General features: G+C 34.7%; 1 protein-coding gene across 4 annotated transcripts in view; it reads right to left on the bottom strand.

Moving 5' to 3' along the window:
* LOC130844741 (signal recognition particle subunit SRP54) overlaps window positions 1–18,949 on the bottom strand; it is a 70,329-nt gene that overhangs the window by 46,956 nt on the left and 4,424 nt on the right. For 3 of the 4 annotated variants that reach the window (XM_057720845.1, XM_057720841.1, XM_057720839.1), the window contains 6 exons: window positions 13,423–13,533; window positions 11,094–11,185; window positions 10,029–10,113; window positions 4,813–4,917; window positions 3,959–4,025; window positions 3,821–3,878 (listed from right to left, as the gene is read on the bottom strand). In XM_057720845.1, coding sequence (XP_057576828.1) covers window positions 3,821–3,878; window positions 3,959–4,025; window positions 4,813–4,917; window positions 10,029–10,113; window positions 11,094–11,185; window positions 13,423–13,500 — 485 coding nt within the window. In that variant the 5' untranslated portion in view covers window positions 13,501–13,533. Of the gene's footprint in view, window positions 1–3,820; window positions 3,879–3,958; window positions 4,026–4,812; window positions 4,918–10,028; window positions 10,114–11,093; window positions 11,186–13,422; window positions 13,534–17,734; window positions 17,872–18,949 lie in introns of all 4 variants that reach the window. The other variant, XM_057720840.1, reaches the window with a different exon arrangement.

Below are 18,949 nucleotides of genomic sequence, written 5' to 3' on the forward strand. Positions count from 1 at the left end.
TCTGCTTCTTTTTTGTTATATTCACTAGTTTGTTATATTTCTTAGATTCTACATATAAGTGGTATCATATAGTATTTGGCTTTTTCTGTCTCATTTCACTTAGCATAATACCCTCCAAATCCATCTATGTTGTTTGAGCAGCAAAATTTCATTCTTTTTATGGTTGAGTAGTATTCCATTGTGTATAAGTGTGTGTGAGTCTGTATTGATATATACATCCATATATCAACATTCTTCATCCATTTATCTGTTGATGGGCACTTAGGTTGCTTCCCTATCTTGGTAATTATAAGTAATGCTGCTATGAACATTGGGGTGCATGTATCTTTTCAAATTAGTGGGTTTGTTTTTATTTTTCAAATATATACCCAGGAGTGGAACTGCTCAGTCATATGGAGTTCTACTTTTAGTTTTTTGAGAAAAAACTCCATATTGTTTTCCACAATGGCTGCACCAATTCACATTCCTACAAACAGTGTATAAGGATTCCCTTTTCTCCACATCCTCACCAACATTTGTTATTTGTGTTCTTTTTGATGGTAGCCATCCTTTTGTAAGCATTTTATAAAACCATTAAATATTCTTATAAAACATGACTTTTACATAGTATTCCATCAGATGGCTATACTATCATTTATGAAATAAATGCCCTATTGTTGGCCACTTAAGGTTTCCCAATTCCTTGGTATTAAAAATATAGCCAAAATGAATTGTACATAATGTTGGTTCTTTGAAATTGTTATGACACACTCCTACAAGTTGAATTTGGACCAAATGGTCTGATCATTTAGGCTTTTGGCTTTTAAAAGGAAAATGTCCTTCACAAAACTTCAATTTCATTCCTATTTTACTACATTTTCACAATCCTAAACTCTAGTCAACTTGGGACTTCCCTGGTGGTCCAGTGGGTAGGACTCCAAGCTCCCAATACAGGGCGCCCAGCTTGGATCCCTGGTCAGGGAACTAGATTCTGCATGCATGCTGCAACTAAGAAGCCTGCATGCCGCAACTAAAAGATCTCGTGTGCTGCAACGAAGATCCCACATGCCGCAACTAAGACCCAGAGCAATCAAAATAAACAAGTTAAAAAAAATAAACAAAAAAAAACCCTCTAACTTGAAAATCAAGAAATGAGATATCTTAATTTGCATTCTTTTGATTAGTGGCAACTTTTAATACAGATCAATACTGTCAAATGAAAAGACATATAATGTTAAAAAAAAGTTTTTCCCCTAAATTAACAACAAAAATCAAGCAGAAATACACTTAATAAGAATATATGTGAGACTTAAATGAAGAAAATTATTATACTTAAGGACAAATTTTTTTAACAAAAAAGACATAGGAGGTTCCTAAATGCAACTATACAAATATAGTAAAGATGTCAGTTCTGCCCTAAATTAATTGGTTTCAATGTAGTTCTAATTACAATCTTAGAGACATTTTTCTTTCTAGAACTTGATAAAAAAAAATCTAAAATTACCCAGGAAAATAAGCAGGTGAAAGAAGCAAGAAATGTTGAAAAAGACAAAAATTAGCGTTATCAGCTACTTTTAAATATTTTAAAATATGATAATGATATAATTAACATAAAACTTACAAATGTGCAAAGAAATATGATCAAAGATGGTCACGGCAAGGGGACTGATTAATTATATACATGCGTAAGACGGAATACAATGATGTCATAAAAAAGAATTATCTTAAACAATATATTGCCCATTATTCAGATCTCATTTTTTTAGTAAACATTTTAATGAAGTATAACATATATGTGGACAAGTTGCACAAATTATAAACTCAGTGAATTTTCACAAAGCAAACACACCCAGATCAAGAAAACAACATAATTAGCACCTCCCTCCCTCCCAAGAATAATCACTATCGTGTCATAAGATCCCATTTTTTAATCGACTATATAGTGGTACGTTTACATACAATAAAATGCACTATTTTAAGTATTCATTTCAATGAGCGTTGACAAATTTACACAACCCATATAACCACTACAATCAAGGGACAAAGCATGCAAGAGTCCGTTTCAATTTAAAATTATCTATTTCTGTATATCCGTTTGTATAGACACTGAAAAAAGCACAGATGGACATACTAAAAGGTGATAACTGGGAAGTGAAACTGTTAGTGCTTTCACTTCTTTAAAATTTTTAATTAAAATAGCATTGTTTTTTTAAAAAAACAGAACAAATATATCTATCCCCCCCAATAAATGCTAATATGTAAATTTAATATTGCAGATACAGTTCAAGTCCTTCCCCAGCCCCATTCACTTCATCTCTCCCTGAGGAAACAATAACTGCTAATACTTTACTCCATATAGGTAGTATGTTTTTTAAGTTTACATAAGCAAAGAAGAGATTATTTAATAAATAGTATTGAGAATACTGGTTAAAAATTAATGCTCTGGCTTTGGCTGGCAGTTCAACTAATTATCAGCTAAATTATATCATTTGCAAATTATGAACCCTAACGGTATAGCTGTTTAATTTCCTTGATTTTTGAATCTACATAAAAAAAATTCTTATCCTAAAAATAAAATTCCTAACATTACTCTTTAATCTACTTGCTAGAAATTATCATAAAAAAATAACTAAAAGGGAATTCCCTGGTGGTCCAGTGGTTAGGACTCCATGCTTTCACTGCCAAGGGCCCAGGTTCCATCCCTGGTCGGGGAACTAAGACCCCACAAGCTGTGTGGCATGGCCAAAAAAAAAAATTTTTTTTAAATAAAGAACATACCATAGCCAAAGTTCACCAGTTTTTCTGGTCAGCCAAAAAAGTGGAAAATAATGACTAACAAAATAATATCATTCATTTACCTCAAACTTTAGCTTCTTTAAGCTTTCTATACTAATAAGCTTTTTATATTAATAACATTAAGAAAAATGCTATTCCCTCAAATAAGTCCTAAATTCAATATTGACTCGATTCTTTTAATTAGTCATTTTAACATATACAAACCACTTAACTGAACAGTAATGTAGCAAATGAAGGGTAGCAATGATCAGAATCTCTGAGATAACTAAAGATCATAAAGCATTTTAGGATGATCAAACACAAACTTTGAAAAATGATGTACTGACTTCCCTGGTGGCACAGTGGTTAAGAATCCGCCTGCCAATGCAGGGACACGGGTTTGATCCCTTGTCCGGGAAGACTCCACATGCTGCGGAGCAACTAAGCCTGTGCACCACAACGACTGAGCCTGTGCTCTAGGGCCTGCGAGCCACAACTACTAAGCCCATGTGCCACAACTACTGGAGTTCATGCGCCTAGTGCCTGTGCTCCACAACAAGAGAAGTCACCACAATGAGAAGCCTATGCACCACAATGAAGAGTAGCCCCCGCTAGTCGCAATGAGAGAAAAGCCAGCGCACAGCAACGATGACTCAAAAACGATGACCCAACACAGCCAATAAATAAATAAATAAATAAATTTTTAAAAAATGATGTACTAAAGAAACAAACAATATAGAATTCACTAGTGTGTGCTGAACTGAGGAATGCTTCAGATAGGTCTTAAACAATTAGAATAGAAGCAGAGGATGTTGGAAAGCATGCAAGGCAGAATTTTTAAGTACAGGCAGAATCATAAACTAAACATCTGCTCTGATCTATCAGGCTGGATCACAAAAGTCACCTTACAATAGTAAAAGATAGCAATCTATTAATTATACCTCTAATTTGTTCCAGAAAGGATTTAAGCTTATAAGTATATACTACAATGTGACCAGATAGCATAAAATAAAGTCAGACAGATAAGGTGAGGCACATGAATATAAAAATAAAAACTGGAACCCACCTTCCATAGAATGGAATTCTTGCTTTGGTTGCATTCTGTTTTAGTTGGTCAAAAGCCCCTACGAAATAAAGAGTTAATGAGTCCTCAAACTTGAAAATAAAAATTTCAGAAAACAGTTTTCAAATTTCAGCACAATACCTGCTCTGAATGTGTCTGCACATATCAAACAGGTCTTCCAACCTTTTCTCTGGTAATAATATGCTAACTGGGAAAGGAAGATTTTAAAAATCAATAAATACAAATTATTATATATGTAATTGTTTCTGTTTACATTTGTTATTTACTTAAGGAGTAAAATAAAACTTCTCATATTCTCCTAAAAGTAATGTTATTAAATTTTGAATACAGAAAATTTCCCAAAGAGTTTAAATTCTAAGTGCCATAGGATATAAAGTGATCAAGCAACAAATGACCATAGTAAAAAATGTAATTAACATTAATTAAAAATAAATAACATAACCCTCTAAGAAATAATCCTTTCCTTTTTTTTCTTTCTAAACTACACATAGTTGAGGCTTGTGAAGCAAAATCTGGAACAAAGTTGAGGCACCCAATTATGGAGGAAGGGGTGATATAATGAATTTAAAATTAGCAAAAAGATAAGCAAAATGAAGATTCATACGTATTACACTGGGTGAGACCTTGTGAAAAGGGAGTCTTGAGCCATAGGAGTTAAGGTAAACTTTCTATGTTCACGTCTCCAAAAATCATAACCTCATCTCCTTAAAGCACAGGAACAGTCTTTTCGTTAAAAGGGATAGCATAGTCATATAGAAGTCTACCATTCTTGCAAAAAGCAATCACGAGAAAGACTATGGGATTCTTTCCTCTTATCCTACAAAAGCTAATACAAAAACATAATAGATGCATTGAGCAACACAAAATTGTAAAGCAATAGTACTACAAATCCTGACTTTAACATTAACATAAAACTTGATTTATACAAACATATCTTCTCCATGACTTTGTTTTTTCAATTAAGTATAATTTACCTTTGAACATGTTGTTGTTTTACCACTCCCTTGCAATCCAACAAACATGATCACATTCTGTTTTCCTTTAGTGGGTGTCCATGCTTTAACTCCAGGGTCTACAAGCTACATACCAAAAACAAAAATAAAATCAGGTTAACATACGCTTACATTCAATACCCTTCTCCCCCACAACTTTTAACTTGTAAAAGTAATTTACAGACATTTCAATATAAGAAGCAACCACAATCCTACCATTCTAATACAACTCTACTTCCCTTTGTACACACATAGTGAAATTTAAGAATTTAAAATAGTGCATTATGAAGTCATAAGCAAGCCTATAGTCCCAAACCAATTTAGAAGTAAGGATCTCAAAATATTTTTTAGCACAAGCTGGAGTGTGACTGTGAGACTAAGTTTGAGCCAAAGGAGCAAACTACAACAGCACTGCAAAAATATAATATAAAATATATGTGCAGGCCACATATGAATTTTTAAATTTCTAGTAGTGACATTAAAAAAGTAAAAACAAGTGATATTAATGCTAATATTTTATTTAACTCAATATATCTAAAATATTACAATTCAACATGTAATCTATATTTAAAAATTAATGAGATCTGTTATATTTCCTTATAAAAGACCATTATGCTAGGTCTTTTATAACGAAATATTTTTTCTTTTTTTTTCTCCCCTAAAAAAATGTGCCATGCTAGGTCTTAAAACTTGGCATGTATTGCCTACTTACAGCACATCTCAATTTGAACTAGCCACATTACAAGTGCTCAATAACCACATGTGGCTAGTGGCTAAGATATTGGGACAACACCTATCTTCATATTCAATTTGACAAATGTTTATATATGAATTACATGTATTACAAATTACATGTGAAAGACTTTCAAGGTCAGTCAACTATTAAATTCTCCAATGCCAAAGATGTACTGTTCTATAAAGTTATTATGTTTAAAGGGCTAGTAAAAAATAGTCGTGAATTTTATAATGACAATCAGTGGAAAATTAAGGTATCAATACATATATGGACGGTCCCCAAACTAACAAGCATGAGGCATTTTTAAGGTTCATTTAAAAAAACAATTCGTTTCCAAGTCAGCTGTTTGGAGCTTGCAACCTGTATTGCCATATGATAAAACCGGAATAGTAGCTAGACCAGAGGACACAGACCATATTTACAACTGTGTAAATAAAGTTTTAACAGAAAACAGATATGCCCATTCATTTACTGCTTTTGTGCTCTAACACCAGACCTGAGTATTGCAACAGAGATCATATGACCCACAAAGCCAAAACTATTTGTTCTTAAGACAAATTTGCTGAGCGCATGCTAGATGATACCATAAAGGTTACACAATCCATATTATAACTGAATTTCAATGAAAGCCAAGTGGTAGAAAAGGGAGGAAAAGAAAACACATTTTGTTATCTTCTTCCCAGGCAAAGGGCTACCCTTAAGCAAACTTCTGAAATAAACAAAATCTAACTTAAAACATAAATCCACTGCCCTTCCTCCTAGATCCTTTCAGAACAGAATGCTGCCCCATATTTACCTCCACTCTCTACAGCCCATGACAGAATCATTCAGCTCCCTATGAACCTACCACTTAGAACATATATGTTTTACTGAATAATGATTTCTTCCTGCATACTAGAGCAGCAGTACTGAACTTTCATACTCTATTACATTAAAATCTGTTATCCTATCTTGGACTTTGAATCGATCTTATACTGGTGCATGCTTTTATAACATCATACACTAGTCACTTGGAAAACACTGGTTCACTTGAGTTAGGCAGATCTCCCATTGTTGACACATTTCACTACACAACATCAAAACATTTTATTTATTAATATCAATACTGATCTCACCAGAAAAGTTAAGTATTGGGACACTGTCAAACTCATGGTGGAGATTCAAGCTTCTAGTTTTCACTTGAAAGCTCAAATTTCATCACTGGCTACAATACTGTTATTTGCCTTAAAGTGACAGGCTCACTTTATTTACTCTGGAGAAAATGTCTGCCAAAGGCCCAAGTCTAAATAACCACAGGTTATCTGTCTGCTGTTCATTCATGTAAAAATGGTGTTCTACTCTATGACATCCATCAAAGCAACATCCTTTTTGACCCACCTCCTAGAATCAGGGAAATAAAATCAAGAATAAACGAATGGGACCTCATGAAACTTAAAAGCTTTTGCACAGCAAAAGAAACCATTAACAAGACTAAAAGGCAACCCTCAGAATGGGAAAAAATAATTGCCTATGAAACAACGGACAAAGGATTAACCTCCAAAATATACAAGCAGCTCATGAAGCTTAACACCAAAAAGGCAAATAACCCAATCCACAAATGGGCAGAAGACCTAAATAGACATTTCTCCAAAGAAGACATACAGATGGCCAACAAACACATGAAAAGATGCTCAACATCACTAATCATCAGAGAAATGCAAGTCAAAGCCACAATGAGGTATCACCTCACACCAATCAGAATGGCCATCATCACAAAGTCTGGAAACCACAAATGTTGGAGAGGGTGTGGAGAAAAGGGAACTCTCCTGCACTGTTGGTGGGAATGTAAGTTGGTACAGCCACTATGGAAAACAATTTGGAGGTTCCTTAAAAAACTACAAATAGAACTACCATATGATCCAGTAATCCCACTCCTGGGCATATATCCAAAGAAAACCATAATCCCAAAAGAAACATGTACCATAATGTTTATTGCAGCACTATTTACAATAGCCAGGACATGGAAGCAACCGAAATGCCCATCAACAAATGAATGGATACAGAAGATGTGGCATATATATACAATGGAATATTATTCAGCTATAAAAAGGGATGAGATGGAGCTATATGTAATGAGGTGGATAGAACTACAATCTGTCATACATAGTGAAGTAAGTCAGAAAGAGAAGGACAAATATTGTATGCTAACTCACATATATGGAATCTAAAAATGGTACGGATGAACTCAGTGACAAGAATAAGGATGCAGATACAGAGAATGGACTGGAGAACTTGAGGTATGGGAGGGGGCGGGGGGTGAAGGGGAAACTGAGAAGAAGCGAGAGAGTAGCACAGACATATATATACTACCAACTGTAAAACAGTCAGTGGGATGTTGTTGTATAACAAAGGGAGTCCAACTCGAGGATGGAAGATGCCTTAGAGGACTGGGGCAGGGAGGGTAGGGGGGACTCGAGGTGGGGGGAGTCAAGGAAGGGAGGGAATACGGGGATATGTGTATAAAAACAGATGATTGAACCTGGTGTACCCCCCCCAAAAATAAATAAATAAATAAATAAATAAATAAATAAATAAATAAAAAATGGTGTTCTATGAAAGAAGCGGCTAGCTCAGACTGCAATCAAGTAATTACACATTTGCTTTCCTCAAGTCAACCATCAAATTTCAGTACACAGCAAAAGGGCTTTCTGCATACTTCCCACTTCACCACACAAAATCTTATAAACACATGTATATTCAAGGGTCAACATTTGGGACTTCATTGGTGGTGCAGAGGTTAAAAATCCACCTGCCAATGCAGGGGAAACAGGTTCGATCCCTGCTCCAGGAAGATCCCACATGCCACAGAGCACCTAAGCTCTGTGCCACAACTATTGAGCCCAAGTGTCACAACTACTGAAGCCCGTGTGTCTAGAGTCCATGCTCTGCAATGAGAAGCCACAGCAATGAGAAGCCCACGCACCGCAACGAAGAGTAGCTCCCGCTACCTGCAACTAGAGAAAGCCCATGCAGAGCAATGAAGACCCAATGGCAGCCAATAAATAAATAAAATAATTTTTTAAAAAAAGATTTAATACTACTAATAATTTCTACTGCTCTATCAATGACATTCTTAAATAAAACTGGCAATTTTTTTTTCCACTGCAAATGTGTGGGAGTAAGAGTACAATGACTACTAGTATAATTTGGTACCACTGCCTTAATTCATGCAAGGGAGTTTTACCTAATGCTTTTACAGTAAAGAAGGTAAAAAAGGGCAAATAATGTCTTAGTGTTATTATGAATACAGTTTTGGCCTTGCTTTGTATACCACTGCCCTAGACCATGAGCTTCTGAGTATAACGCCCAGCCTTTTTCATCTCTGTTATCAGCAGCATTTAGCATAATGCCTGGAATAAAGTAGGTACTCTGTAAAGGCATTTTAACAAAGCACTTGATGCTCCAAAACTGCCTAAAGATGCCAACCCCTAAAATTAAAAATGTTCACTCATCATGTGTTGACCTCAGGTGTTAGATGAAAAGCAATCCGGAAATATTGTGAGGAGTCCTACACAAGGAGTTTGGAGTTCAGACCTTAGTCTACCACTAACTGTCTCACTTTTCTCAACCACAAACTGAGAAGTAAGACTGGATAAATTTCCTACCCTATTTTAGGTTCTGAATTTCTTTTTAAATTAGTCTACAGGACTAAAACTGAAATGACACAACCATCTGAGATACTAGACTTTTTCAAAGTACCAATCAGTTCTGCTAGAACCAAAGAAGTAAATGAAACTATTCAGACAATATAGGGAAAAATACTAGGAGACCACTAGCAGATACCTGCTGCTCTTAAAAAAATTTTTTTTAGTTCCTTTCTTTTTTTTCCCCTACCTTTGGACTCAAACATTTTTTCTAAAGCTCTAAGACTCTCATCATAATTTTCACAACAGCAGCAGCAATATCAGTTCTAAGGTGGAACAGGGCAATAGGCTATATTTACAATTTGCAAAATAAAACTTCACTAATTCAAAATTGCTTAAACTCTAGGCAACAGCAGGGATATTTGATTTTTTCAAAGGGAATTTTGGACACAATAAAAGTACAGAAAAGAACTCTTGCCAAGCGTGACTTTCTGTACAAAAGTAGGACCTTCGATAGGTAAAACTTGATATTAAAAGAGGATAAACTCATGGAGGCTCTTCCATCAATTAATATACAGCGAAATTCTACTTTTTGTAACTTGGTTTTGGTATTTTTTTGCAGGAATAATAATGGCCTTCATATCTGTACTCAGAATTTTGTATTCAGAAAAGTCTGTGATAAAAACAGGCACCTCAGAAAAGTTAATAATCCTTCAATTAATATTTTAATACACATATTCTATAAAAACACAAAAAAGTATTCTGAAATAGTATTCCTGTTTGCAGTGCTAATGCAGGAGTCTACAGAAAATCATAGCACAAGCTAGATACGCTTTTACCTTCACAAGTTCTTTAAATACAGCGTGCTGAATCATTTTTCTTTTGTTAAGACCAGATGCCATCTCCTCCAGATCAATAGCAGACCTTCATGATGATGGTTTTTAAGGGTAGAAGGGGGAAAAGTCAGTTAAAACACTCTAAGAACAAGAATTAGCTTTTGCTCCAAAGAATGTTAGGAATATTTAATCATTCACATGAATAGTCTTCTAATTAACATACATACAATTACTACAAAGTCATAAGTCCATACCATAAAGAATTTACCATGAAATATTAGATGTAAGACTTTGGTTAGTTTTTCAAGGCTCTTTTTTTTTTTTTAAAGTTCAAATATTAATTTGTCCTCATATTACTGTGAAGTATTAATTTTATTTTTCTTGCAGCATACAGAATTCATACATGTTTACACCTAGCAGAAAATAAGACTGCTTCCTGTAGTTCTAAATGCTTCAATGCTAGTAGTTCTATATTTAGTACCCAGTCTGACAGTATAAAAAGGAAGGATGGCCTGAGCAGGACAAAGGCTAGGATTCAAGCAGCTAATTGAGGTGCCCTCAATTATTGTACATGCCCTGTCCCAGTCAGTGCCTCTCCCAATTAACACAATAACTGAAACCACACACATTACTCCTTTATTCAAGTATGGACAGAGAAACCAAAAGGGGACAAAAGAGAACACAATTCTCCAATAATGAAGGAGGCTGATTAATGTCATCTTTAGTCTGAAGAGGATTAAAATGGCACCACTTTTCTACAATGCATCTGAATTGTTAACAGGCATTTCTATTAAAATACTATACAGTATATGATTGAATCCATTCAGATAAAGGAGTAGAAGAATGGAAAGAAATCCATAATTAAATGAAAGCCACATGTAGTTTATTCTTTGAACCATGATAATGGAAACGCACTATAAACAAAGTCTTCCAACATATGAATTCTATTCTTTCCCAGTGCTGTATAGCAAAAATGTTTCATAATATAGCAGACTTTTCTAATTAGCTTCTCATTCCAGTAAACTGTATTTAGCTTTACCTGTTTTTTACTTGATTAATTTAACTTACTTTACATTTTCTCTTAGTTGCTTCACTAGTTTAATATTAACATCTGCTTCCAATAATGCTGTACATACTTCTTTGAGCATAGCATTTAACACCTGCAAATAAATAAATAAATAAAAACTTAAAACACCCAGTGTATCATTTCAACCATATAAAAACAATGATTGACCAGTCATCATATACTACCATAACTTATTATTAATAAAAACAATACTACACTACTAGGGGAAAGGTTTTCAGTTAGCCTCCGAGAGAGAATCTTATTAAATGTCTAGTCATTTTGTCAAAATAAGACATTGCAGGGAATTCCCTGGTGGTCCAGTGATTAGGACTCAGAGCTTCCACTGCAGGGGGCATGGGTTCGATCCCTGGTAGGGGAACTAAGACCCCGCAAGTAACACAGCATAGTGGGGGGGAAACCATTCCATTTCGTTTTATTCAATCAGATATTAACCACTACAATTTTATCCCTATATTAAAGTAATAATAGTAAAGACAATATATAAGCCAAAGAAAGTTACTACACAATACATGTTGCCACTGAAGTTTTCTATGTCATTGAATTCCTGTTGTTGATATGCAGCACTATATATTCACAACATCTGCTTAACTGGACTACCATGGAGGAAAATGTGACAAAAGAAAATGACCCAGTCTGATCTAGCAGCCCTACTATTTCCACTCAGAGCAAAGGAACAAAGTTGAAAACAAAACTATCCTCCATTAATAACTCACTATCATCACATATTTGTTGAGTTGCAAGGCATGTGGTTAAAAGGTCCTAAGCTATAAAGTCTTTAAAAAAGATGAGGTCTTAGCTGCTCATGGAAATAGTGTTTACATATTAGAATGTAAGCTCCATGAGAACAGGAATTTTAGTCTCTTTTGTTTACTGTTATATCCCTGGTGTCGACATAAATGTAGGCCCTCAAGTACTTCTTGAATGAATTCTCATCTTCAACTTCTGTCATATGTCATACAGCGGCTTATCAGATTTCTCTATCCCTCATTAAAGGGATCTGATAAAAATGGAACTGATCTTTCATTAGAGGGATTTCTCCTTGTTAATTCCCTTGTAGCACAGTACCAAGAACAGAGAAGCTGCCAATTCAAGCAACAGCTGTTATTTTACTTCCCACCAACCTCTTCTCCCTGGTTTCTTTTTTTTTTTCTACCATAAACACAAACAGCACAAGGGTTACACAACAGGAAAAACTGTTTGGAAAGCTGTTGTTTTATTTATTCTGAATTCCAAAGGCTAAACAATGATTTAAATTATGACTTATTACTTAATAATAATTATTAGAAAAAGTCTTGGAATTAGAAAAATTAGGAAAATTAGAAAAATAGGAATTAGAAAAAAGATTCTAATCCTGGTTCTCCCAATAAATAAACATGTGAAACCGACTTTCTGCTGCTGTTAAACGAGAGGCTGGACTAGCCGAGCTCAAAGATGGTCCCCAAATTATTTAATTTCATTAGCTTATTAAAGTGTTGATATCAAATTCTATATTAGAATTTTTTTTAAACCTCCAAGTTAGAAAGTACTTTTTATCTATTATTTCATTCGCTCCTTAAAATCATCTTGAAAGTTAAATGCTATTTTCTCATTTTATATATTAAGAAATCTGAAGTTGCTCAAATTTCTACCATTTGTCTAGTGGGATGCTAAACAAGGTCTTCTAAAACCAAATTCAGTACTTTTCCATTGGTACCACAAAATATAAAATACACTGTGGACTATAATCATCTTTTTTCAGTTGACAAACCATTAAGATACAATATGTGGGGGAAAAAAATGGGAGAAAGAAATACCTTAAATTTAAAATAATAAAATCAGGAGGAAAGTATTTCAGATACCATATAATGAGTCAGCTTACAAAATTTCCAAATAAAACTCAATGAGGATTACAGAGAAAATGAATCAAAATAGCCAAGATGGAAATACTAGCCTTTTATAAGAATGCTAAATAAAAGTCAAGGAGAAAAGGTGAGATACATGCATGCCTAGCCAAGAAGGAAAAAGCAGGATACTAAAGTTTTAGACCTATGTCAAGACAGAAAGCAAAAGTATATTTCCAGATCGAATCCATTTTCACAATATAAAATGTATGTCATTATTACATGTACGTTAAGGTGATTTTTGTTTTTTGGGGGGAGTAATTCATTACAGAAAGTTGAAATTAAGATAGTCAATTTCTCAATAAAAAACACTATCTAGTGTATCGATTTCTTGGTTTTATCTACAGATATTTACAGAGATTAATGTAATCATCTATCGCCAATGTTAGTGATGATGTACAATCACGTGGATTTTACATATTTTACATACCTCTTCATTGATAATGGTGGCATTGCTCAGTGAGCGTAATGCTGATGTTATTTTTCTTCCAAGGTCTGCTAGTACCATCTTGAAGGCTTTAAGATGTGATTACAAGAAAATCTAGGAAGGAAAAAAATTAAAACATCTGAAAACAATCAATACCAGCTCCCATAAGTGAAGACTTCTAAAGAAGAGTAAGTTCAAATTAAAGTACTCTAGTGTTTAGATACTATAATTTCAACTTCTATAGCCTCAATCTGCGTCTTGAATACTGTCAGGTCCAAAAGCTAAACCTACCTCTTGGTTACGGTGCCTTATATTTGACTACCTAACTGGAATATGCTATATGAATCAGCAAATTTAACATGTCAGACAATATGCTTGGAAGAAATGATGACATCCCCAATTAAATGTTTTCATTTTGGACATACTTGTAAATATGAATAACTAATGCGTTGTGTACATTTTGTGTGTGTGTATGTACATTTTTAAATGAAAAAAGGGTGAGAAAGAAAAAGAAAGAAAAAGGTGAAATCTCCACCCAGGAATACTAATCTTGATTTCTGATCTAAGTGGGAAAAAAAAAAAAAGGCTTTAAAATTAGTAAATCACAACTTTTCATACACATTACATTATCTCGTTTCATTCTTCTAACGATTACGGAAAGATATATTATTAAAAAGCTGTTCTTGATTCCCCAACTCTAAAGATAACCTCCAACGCCCCTTCCAGCTCTAAAATGTTACAGTTTTATAAAATACATAAATGTACCTATTACACGTATGTCAGGATGCAAGGACTCATGGATGGTAAGCAAGAAAATATGACTTGTATTTCCTGCCCTCAAGTCACTTATCTACTAGCTGGCAAGACATGGCACATGAATGAGCAGCAAAATAAAGTAAATCTAAGAATTCCTCTGCCTGACTGCCTTGGAACTGGGACACAGGCTTTTTCTTGCCTTCAGATTCAAATTGAAACATCAGCTCTTCCTGGGTCTCCACGCTGCCAGACTGCAGACTGGAAATATACCATTAGCTTAGTTCTCCCAGGTCTCCAGCTTGCCAACTCACCCTGTGGATCTTAGGACTCGTCAGCCTCCATGATTATGAGAGCCAATTCCTTATAATACATCTCTTTTTATGTGTGTGTGTGTGTGTGTGTGTGTGTGTGTGTGTGTGTGTGTACACATGTCCTATTGGTTCTGTTTCTGTGGAGAACCTTGACTAATACCAGTAAAGTAGTAGTTCAAAGCTAGCAGTAAAAGTTTATGGTCAACTGCCAATAATTATTTCTGTAAAAATTCAATGGAGAAAAAAAAATAAGCTCAGGTAGACAGAACAGGCTTGATTGAGAAGGCTGAACATGAATTTGACCCTAAAATAGGGTAGAAGTTGGAAAGATAGAGAAGAGGACAAAAAGGGAGTTTGAAGAAGGTGAAATGGCATAAGCAGAGATGGAGATATGGAAAAGCCTGGGATATATTCATATCTTATGTATATATTGTACTTATAGGTTGTTGAGTACTATTTGGAAGACAGTAAATAAAACATTCTGGTCAGAACAGAGGGCTATGTAGTTAGAAGGAAATACAGGTTGTGAAGGGCTCTGAAAACCAGGTTAAGAAATACCAATCGTCCAACATAAGCAATACTGGCAGAAAAGTTCATTGTTCAAAACAGCTGTTTTGGTAACTCTTCCAAGCTAATTGGTCTAATTTAATCAAGCAAGATTACCTAGACTAGATCCTATCTATAGAGTAAACACAAGATTAAAAATAATAGAAACAGGAGGACAAAAGAGCTGACTCATTCAACACAGAGAAAGTGGAAAGATGAAGGGAGTCCAAAGAAGCAGGAAGGGAAAAGGCACTTGAGGACCTATCTCTGGCAGAGATATCCCAGGATGAGCTCTACATTAAACACTACACTTCCGTTCAGGTAAAATTTGGTAACTTAGAACCTAAAGACTTACTAACAATACCTGATGGGACTGAAAAAATGTACTTAACATATATATTTTTTTCCAATTATATGGTTACTTAAGCTGGAAGAGCAACCACTTCATAGAAAAGATCCAAAAATTTTACCTTCTTATCCCATACTCATTACGCTAAATTATAATTGCTTAACTAAATATTCTTCAGGTAAGAGATAAGATTCAGATGTTTCAGTTTACCTCTTTTACCACTGCATTACCAGGAGTAATATAATCCTAATTATGACACCACAATTAGCTTTTGTAGAGATCATGTCATAAACAGATCATCCTCCATTTTATTTACTTTTTCACGCTCCATTTTAAAAAAGCTACACTAGTTAACTCTTATCTTCCCCCATTGACTGGCTCTTTTAAATTAAAAAAAAATTCTGTTAAGTTTTCCAATACAATTTTCCTTATGTAAGTACTTATTGGTAGTATATTTGCCTGATTACAAAAATCTATACTTCAGTAGGATATACAAAAGATATATTTGCCTGATTACAAAAATCTATACTTCAGTAGGGGAATACTATCTAATAATACCTTTTATTTATACAGCATTTCCCCTGCAATTTCCGAGGATGTGTTTCTGAAAACTCTGGTATTAAAATTCTATTCAAAACCTCCACGACTTCCCATTTTACACCAAGGTAAAGTCCTCAGAATGGCCTATAAGGCACTCCCCAACAAACCCCTCCCCTCCCTAGGATTTTGTTCCTTACTGCGGTTGCTGCACATTTCTACCTAAGGGCCTTATTACTAGCTGGCATGCTTGTCCCCCCGCTAACAATACAGCTCCCTCCTTTGCCTCCGCGATTGTTGCAGTCCGGATGCGACTTATCAATGAGGCCTTCCCTCATCACCTGTTTAAAACTACAATCTCCCTTCTCTTCATTTTCTCTCATTGTTTTCTTACCAACTAATGTGATTTACTCACAGCTAACCTTTGAACAAAGGGAGGTTAGTGGCACTGACCCCTTCCCCATCCTAGTGGAGAATCCACACACTGCTATCTCTGCCTCAAAAACACAGGAACTGACAAATGACTCACCCAAAGGCAGGAAGCTGAAACAGTTTGGATAGAATTGACTCAAACCCTAGTTCTTATGATTCCACATATTGTTGATCTCTAATTGAACACAAACTTTTCCCCACATTTAGTTAATTTAAGGGTCTATAAAATGAAAATACAGGTACTATATTTACTGAAAAACATCTGCACATAAGTCGACCCACGCAGTTCAAACCCTTGTTTTCAAGGGGCAACTGTATGTTATTTGTGGTCCATCTCCCTCAACTGAAACGTACGTTGCATGAGGGCAGGGATTTTTGCCTCTCTTGCTCTGTCCTGTGAGCTCACCGCTTTATTTACCCTCAGCCTTATGTAGTAAGCCTTTAGTAAAAATGAACCTTATGGATGAATGATGTATTTAAGACCTTAGGTAAAAAGCAAGACTAGGGAACCAAAGTCATGAAAGGCCTTACAAATATCTCTCAAAGACCACTGAAATAAACCAATGAAGATAACAGGACAAATCAAAAGAAAATCAATGACCTAGATAATTCATATTGTACAATTATTATTTATTTGCCTTATTTATTATAACTTTTCAAATTTCCAACAAGATTCCTAAAAATTAACTTCACCTTGTTCTAATATGCACACTAAAATACAAAATACCTTTTTTAATATTAATAGCTAACCCTAAATCTCAAATTGGAATAATTTACAATTCAAGCACACTCACTCAAAATTCTCTCGGCTAAGAATTATAGAAGTAAATATGCGTATACATGTACTTGAATTTCACAAAAGAAGAATCTCTACTTACATGGGACTGTTGGAAAGATACAGGATTACGATATAGTACTTCATACAGTTTAACATCTATTATCTCATTTCACCCTCACAACAATTTTACCATATAAGCAGGTGAAGGAATGGAACAGCCATTCCTACAAAAAAGCATAATGACTTCCTACAGTCCCTTGGCTACACAGCCTTAGGTCCTAGAGTATGAATGATGCTTTAGACAATAGGTTTGAAAACCCCTGCTGGCAAACTCCCGGGACAAATTTTGCTGCTATACTACAAGAGAAGAAATCATATTTTGAAAGCAAAGATGCACATTCCTCTTCATGGAAGAGTAATAATTACAAATGTCCAGAAAGAACTGATAAGTACCACTGCAATCAGGATGTACAAGGACTGATCTTGGCCCATCACACATTCCTCTAACAGGAGTCTGACTAAGAGTTGGATAGTGAGGTGATGGAAACACACTCAAGTTTGGGGTGCCCTAAGTAAGGCAAGCACAGGGCCAAGTATCATACTTACCCGCTGCAGTGTGAAGTACTGGAAAGGGCATGGGCTTTGGAGTCTGACAGACTTGGATTCAAATCCCAGCTCTGTTACATACTGGCTGGGTTACTTTGGGCAAGTTACTTAATCTCTCTGAGCCTCACTTTCCTCACCTGCAAAATGGAGATAATACCATTATCAAGGTAGTTACCCTGAAAGGCTGTTGTGAGGATTAAATGAGACAGTATGTATAAAACTGGCTGCAAGAGCACAATATATTAACTATTATTTTTCTTCCTTTCTTGAATATCAATTGGCTTTCCTTATAGTGTTAACTGAAGTGTGAGTAAACTGGAAATTTTCTGAACACTACTAAAGTCCCTGTCTCAATACCCAGGAATCACTGCCCCAGAATCTTTAATATTTAGTGCAAATTACATGTACCTGGTTATTATTCAACAGACGTGTCCAAACAACCACTTTTCTCTATATAAACAATTAAAAATAGTCCTGCCAAAACCTTGCCCAATCTGAGATTATACAAACAGATTTTAATGATTAGAGCTTCCAAATTTTATTAGAATGAAAACGCTTTTAAAAAGTTCTTCTAAGCCCTAGTCAATGACTAACTTATTGGATCAATATTAGACTAAAGAACTAAATATACAAATATACTATTATTAGTAAACATCTTTAGAAAAATGACTTCTATATTATACACTTTTCTATAAACTAGTCAATACCCCAAACCAATACTTGTTTTCCTGACTGTAATACTAAATATGTGTGTGTGTATATATATATATATTTTAAATTCTGCATAGCATATGTATTCATAGTCTAGAACCATGGAAAAGTAAATAATTTAACAAAGTGGCCTACTGGTGTTTCATTTGGTAAAACGATTATATCTGAATAACTAATATAATGTTAATGACTTTAAATTTAAGAATATTTTTTCATTCTGAATACACTTAGTCCCCGAAATAATTCACTTTTATGTTCTGTGATTATAAGAGGATACACGTTCTAGGTAAAAATTCAAACATTACAGAAACATTAAAGGTAGAAACATAATTCCCCTAACCCTACCCCCTTTCGTCCCCTGATCACCACCAATAATAATCTGGTATACATTCCTATAGATTCTATTTTTTATGCATATAATTTAGGCAAGTTTTCACCAGAATTATGGTTTGGGAGGGAGTGAAGAGGAAAGCAGAAATGAAGGAAAATCTTTTGTAAATATAC

This window comes from Hippopotamus amphibius, chromosome 2 (assembly GCF_030028045.1).
Source record: "Hippopotamus amphibius kiboko isolate mHipAmp2 chromosome 2, mHipAmp2.hap2, whole genome shotgun sequence".
Lineage (NCBI taxonomy): Eukaryota > Metazoa > Chordata > Mammalia > Artiodactyla > Hippopotamidae > Hippopotamus > Hippopotamus amphibius.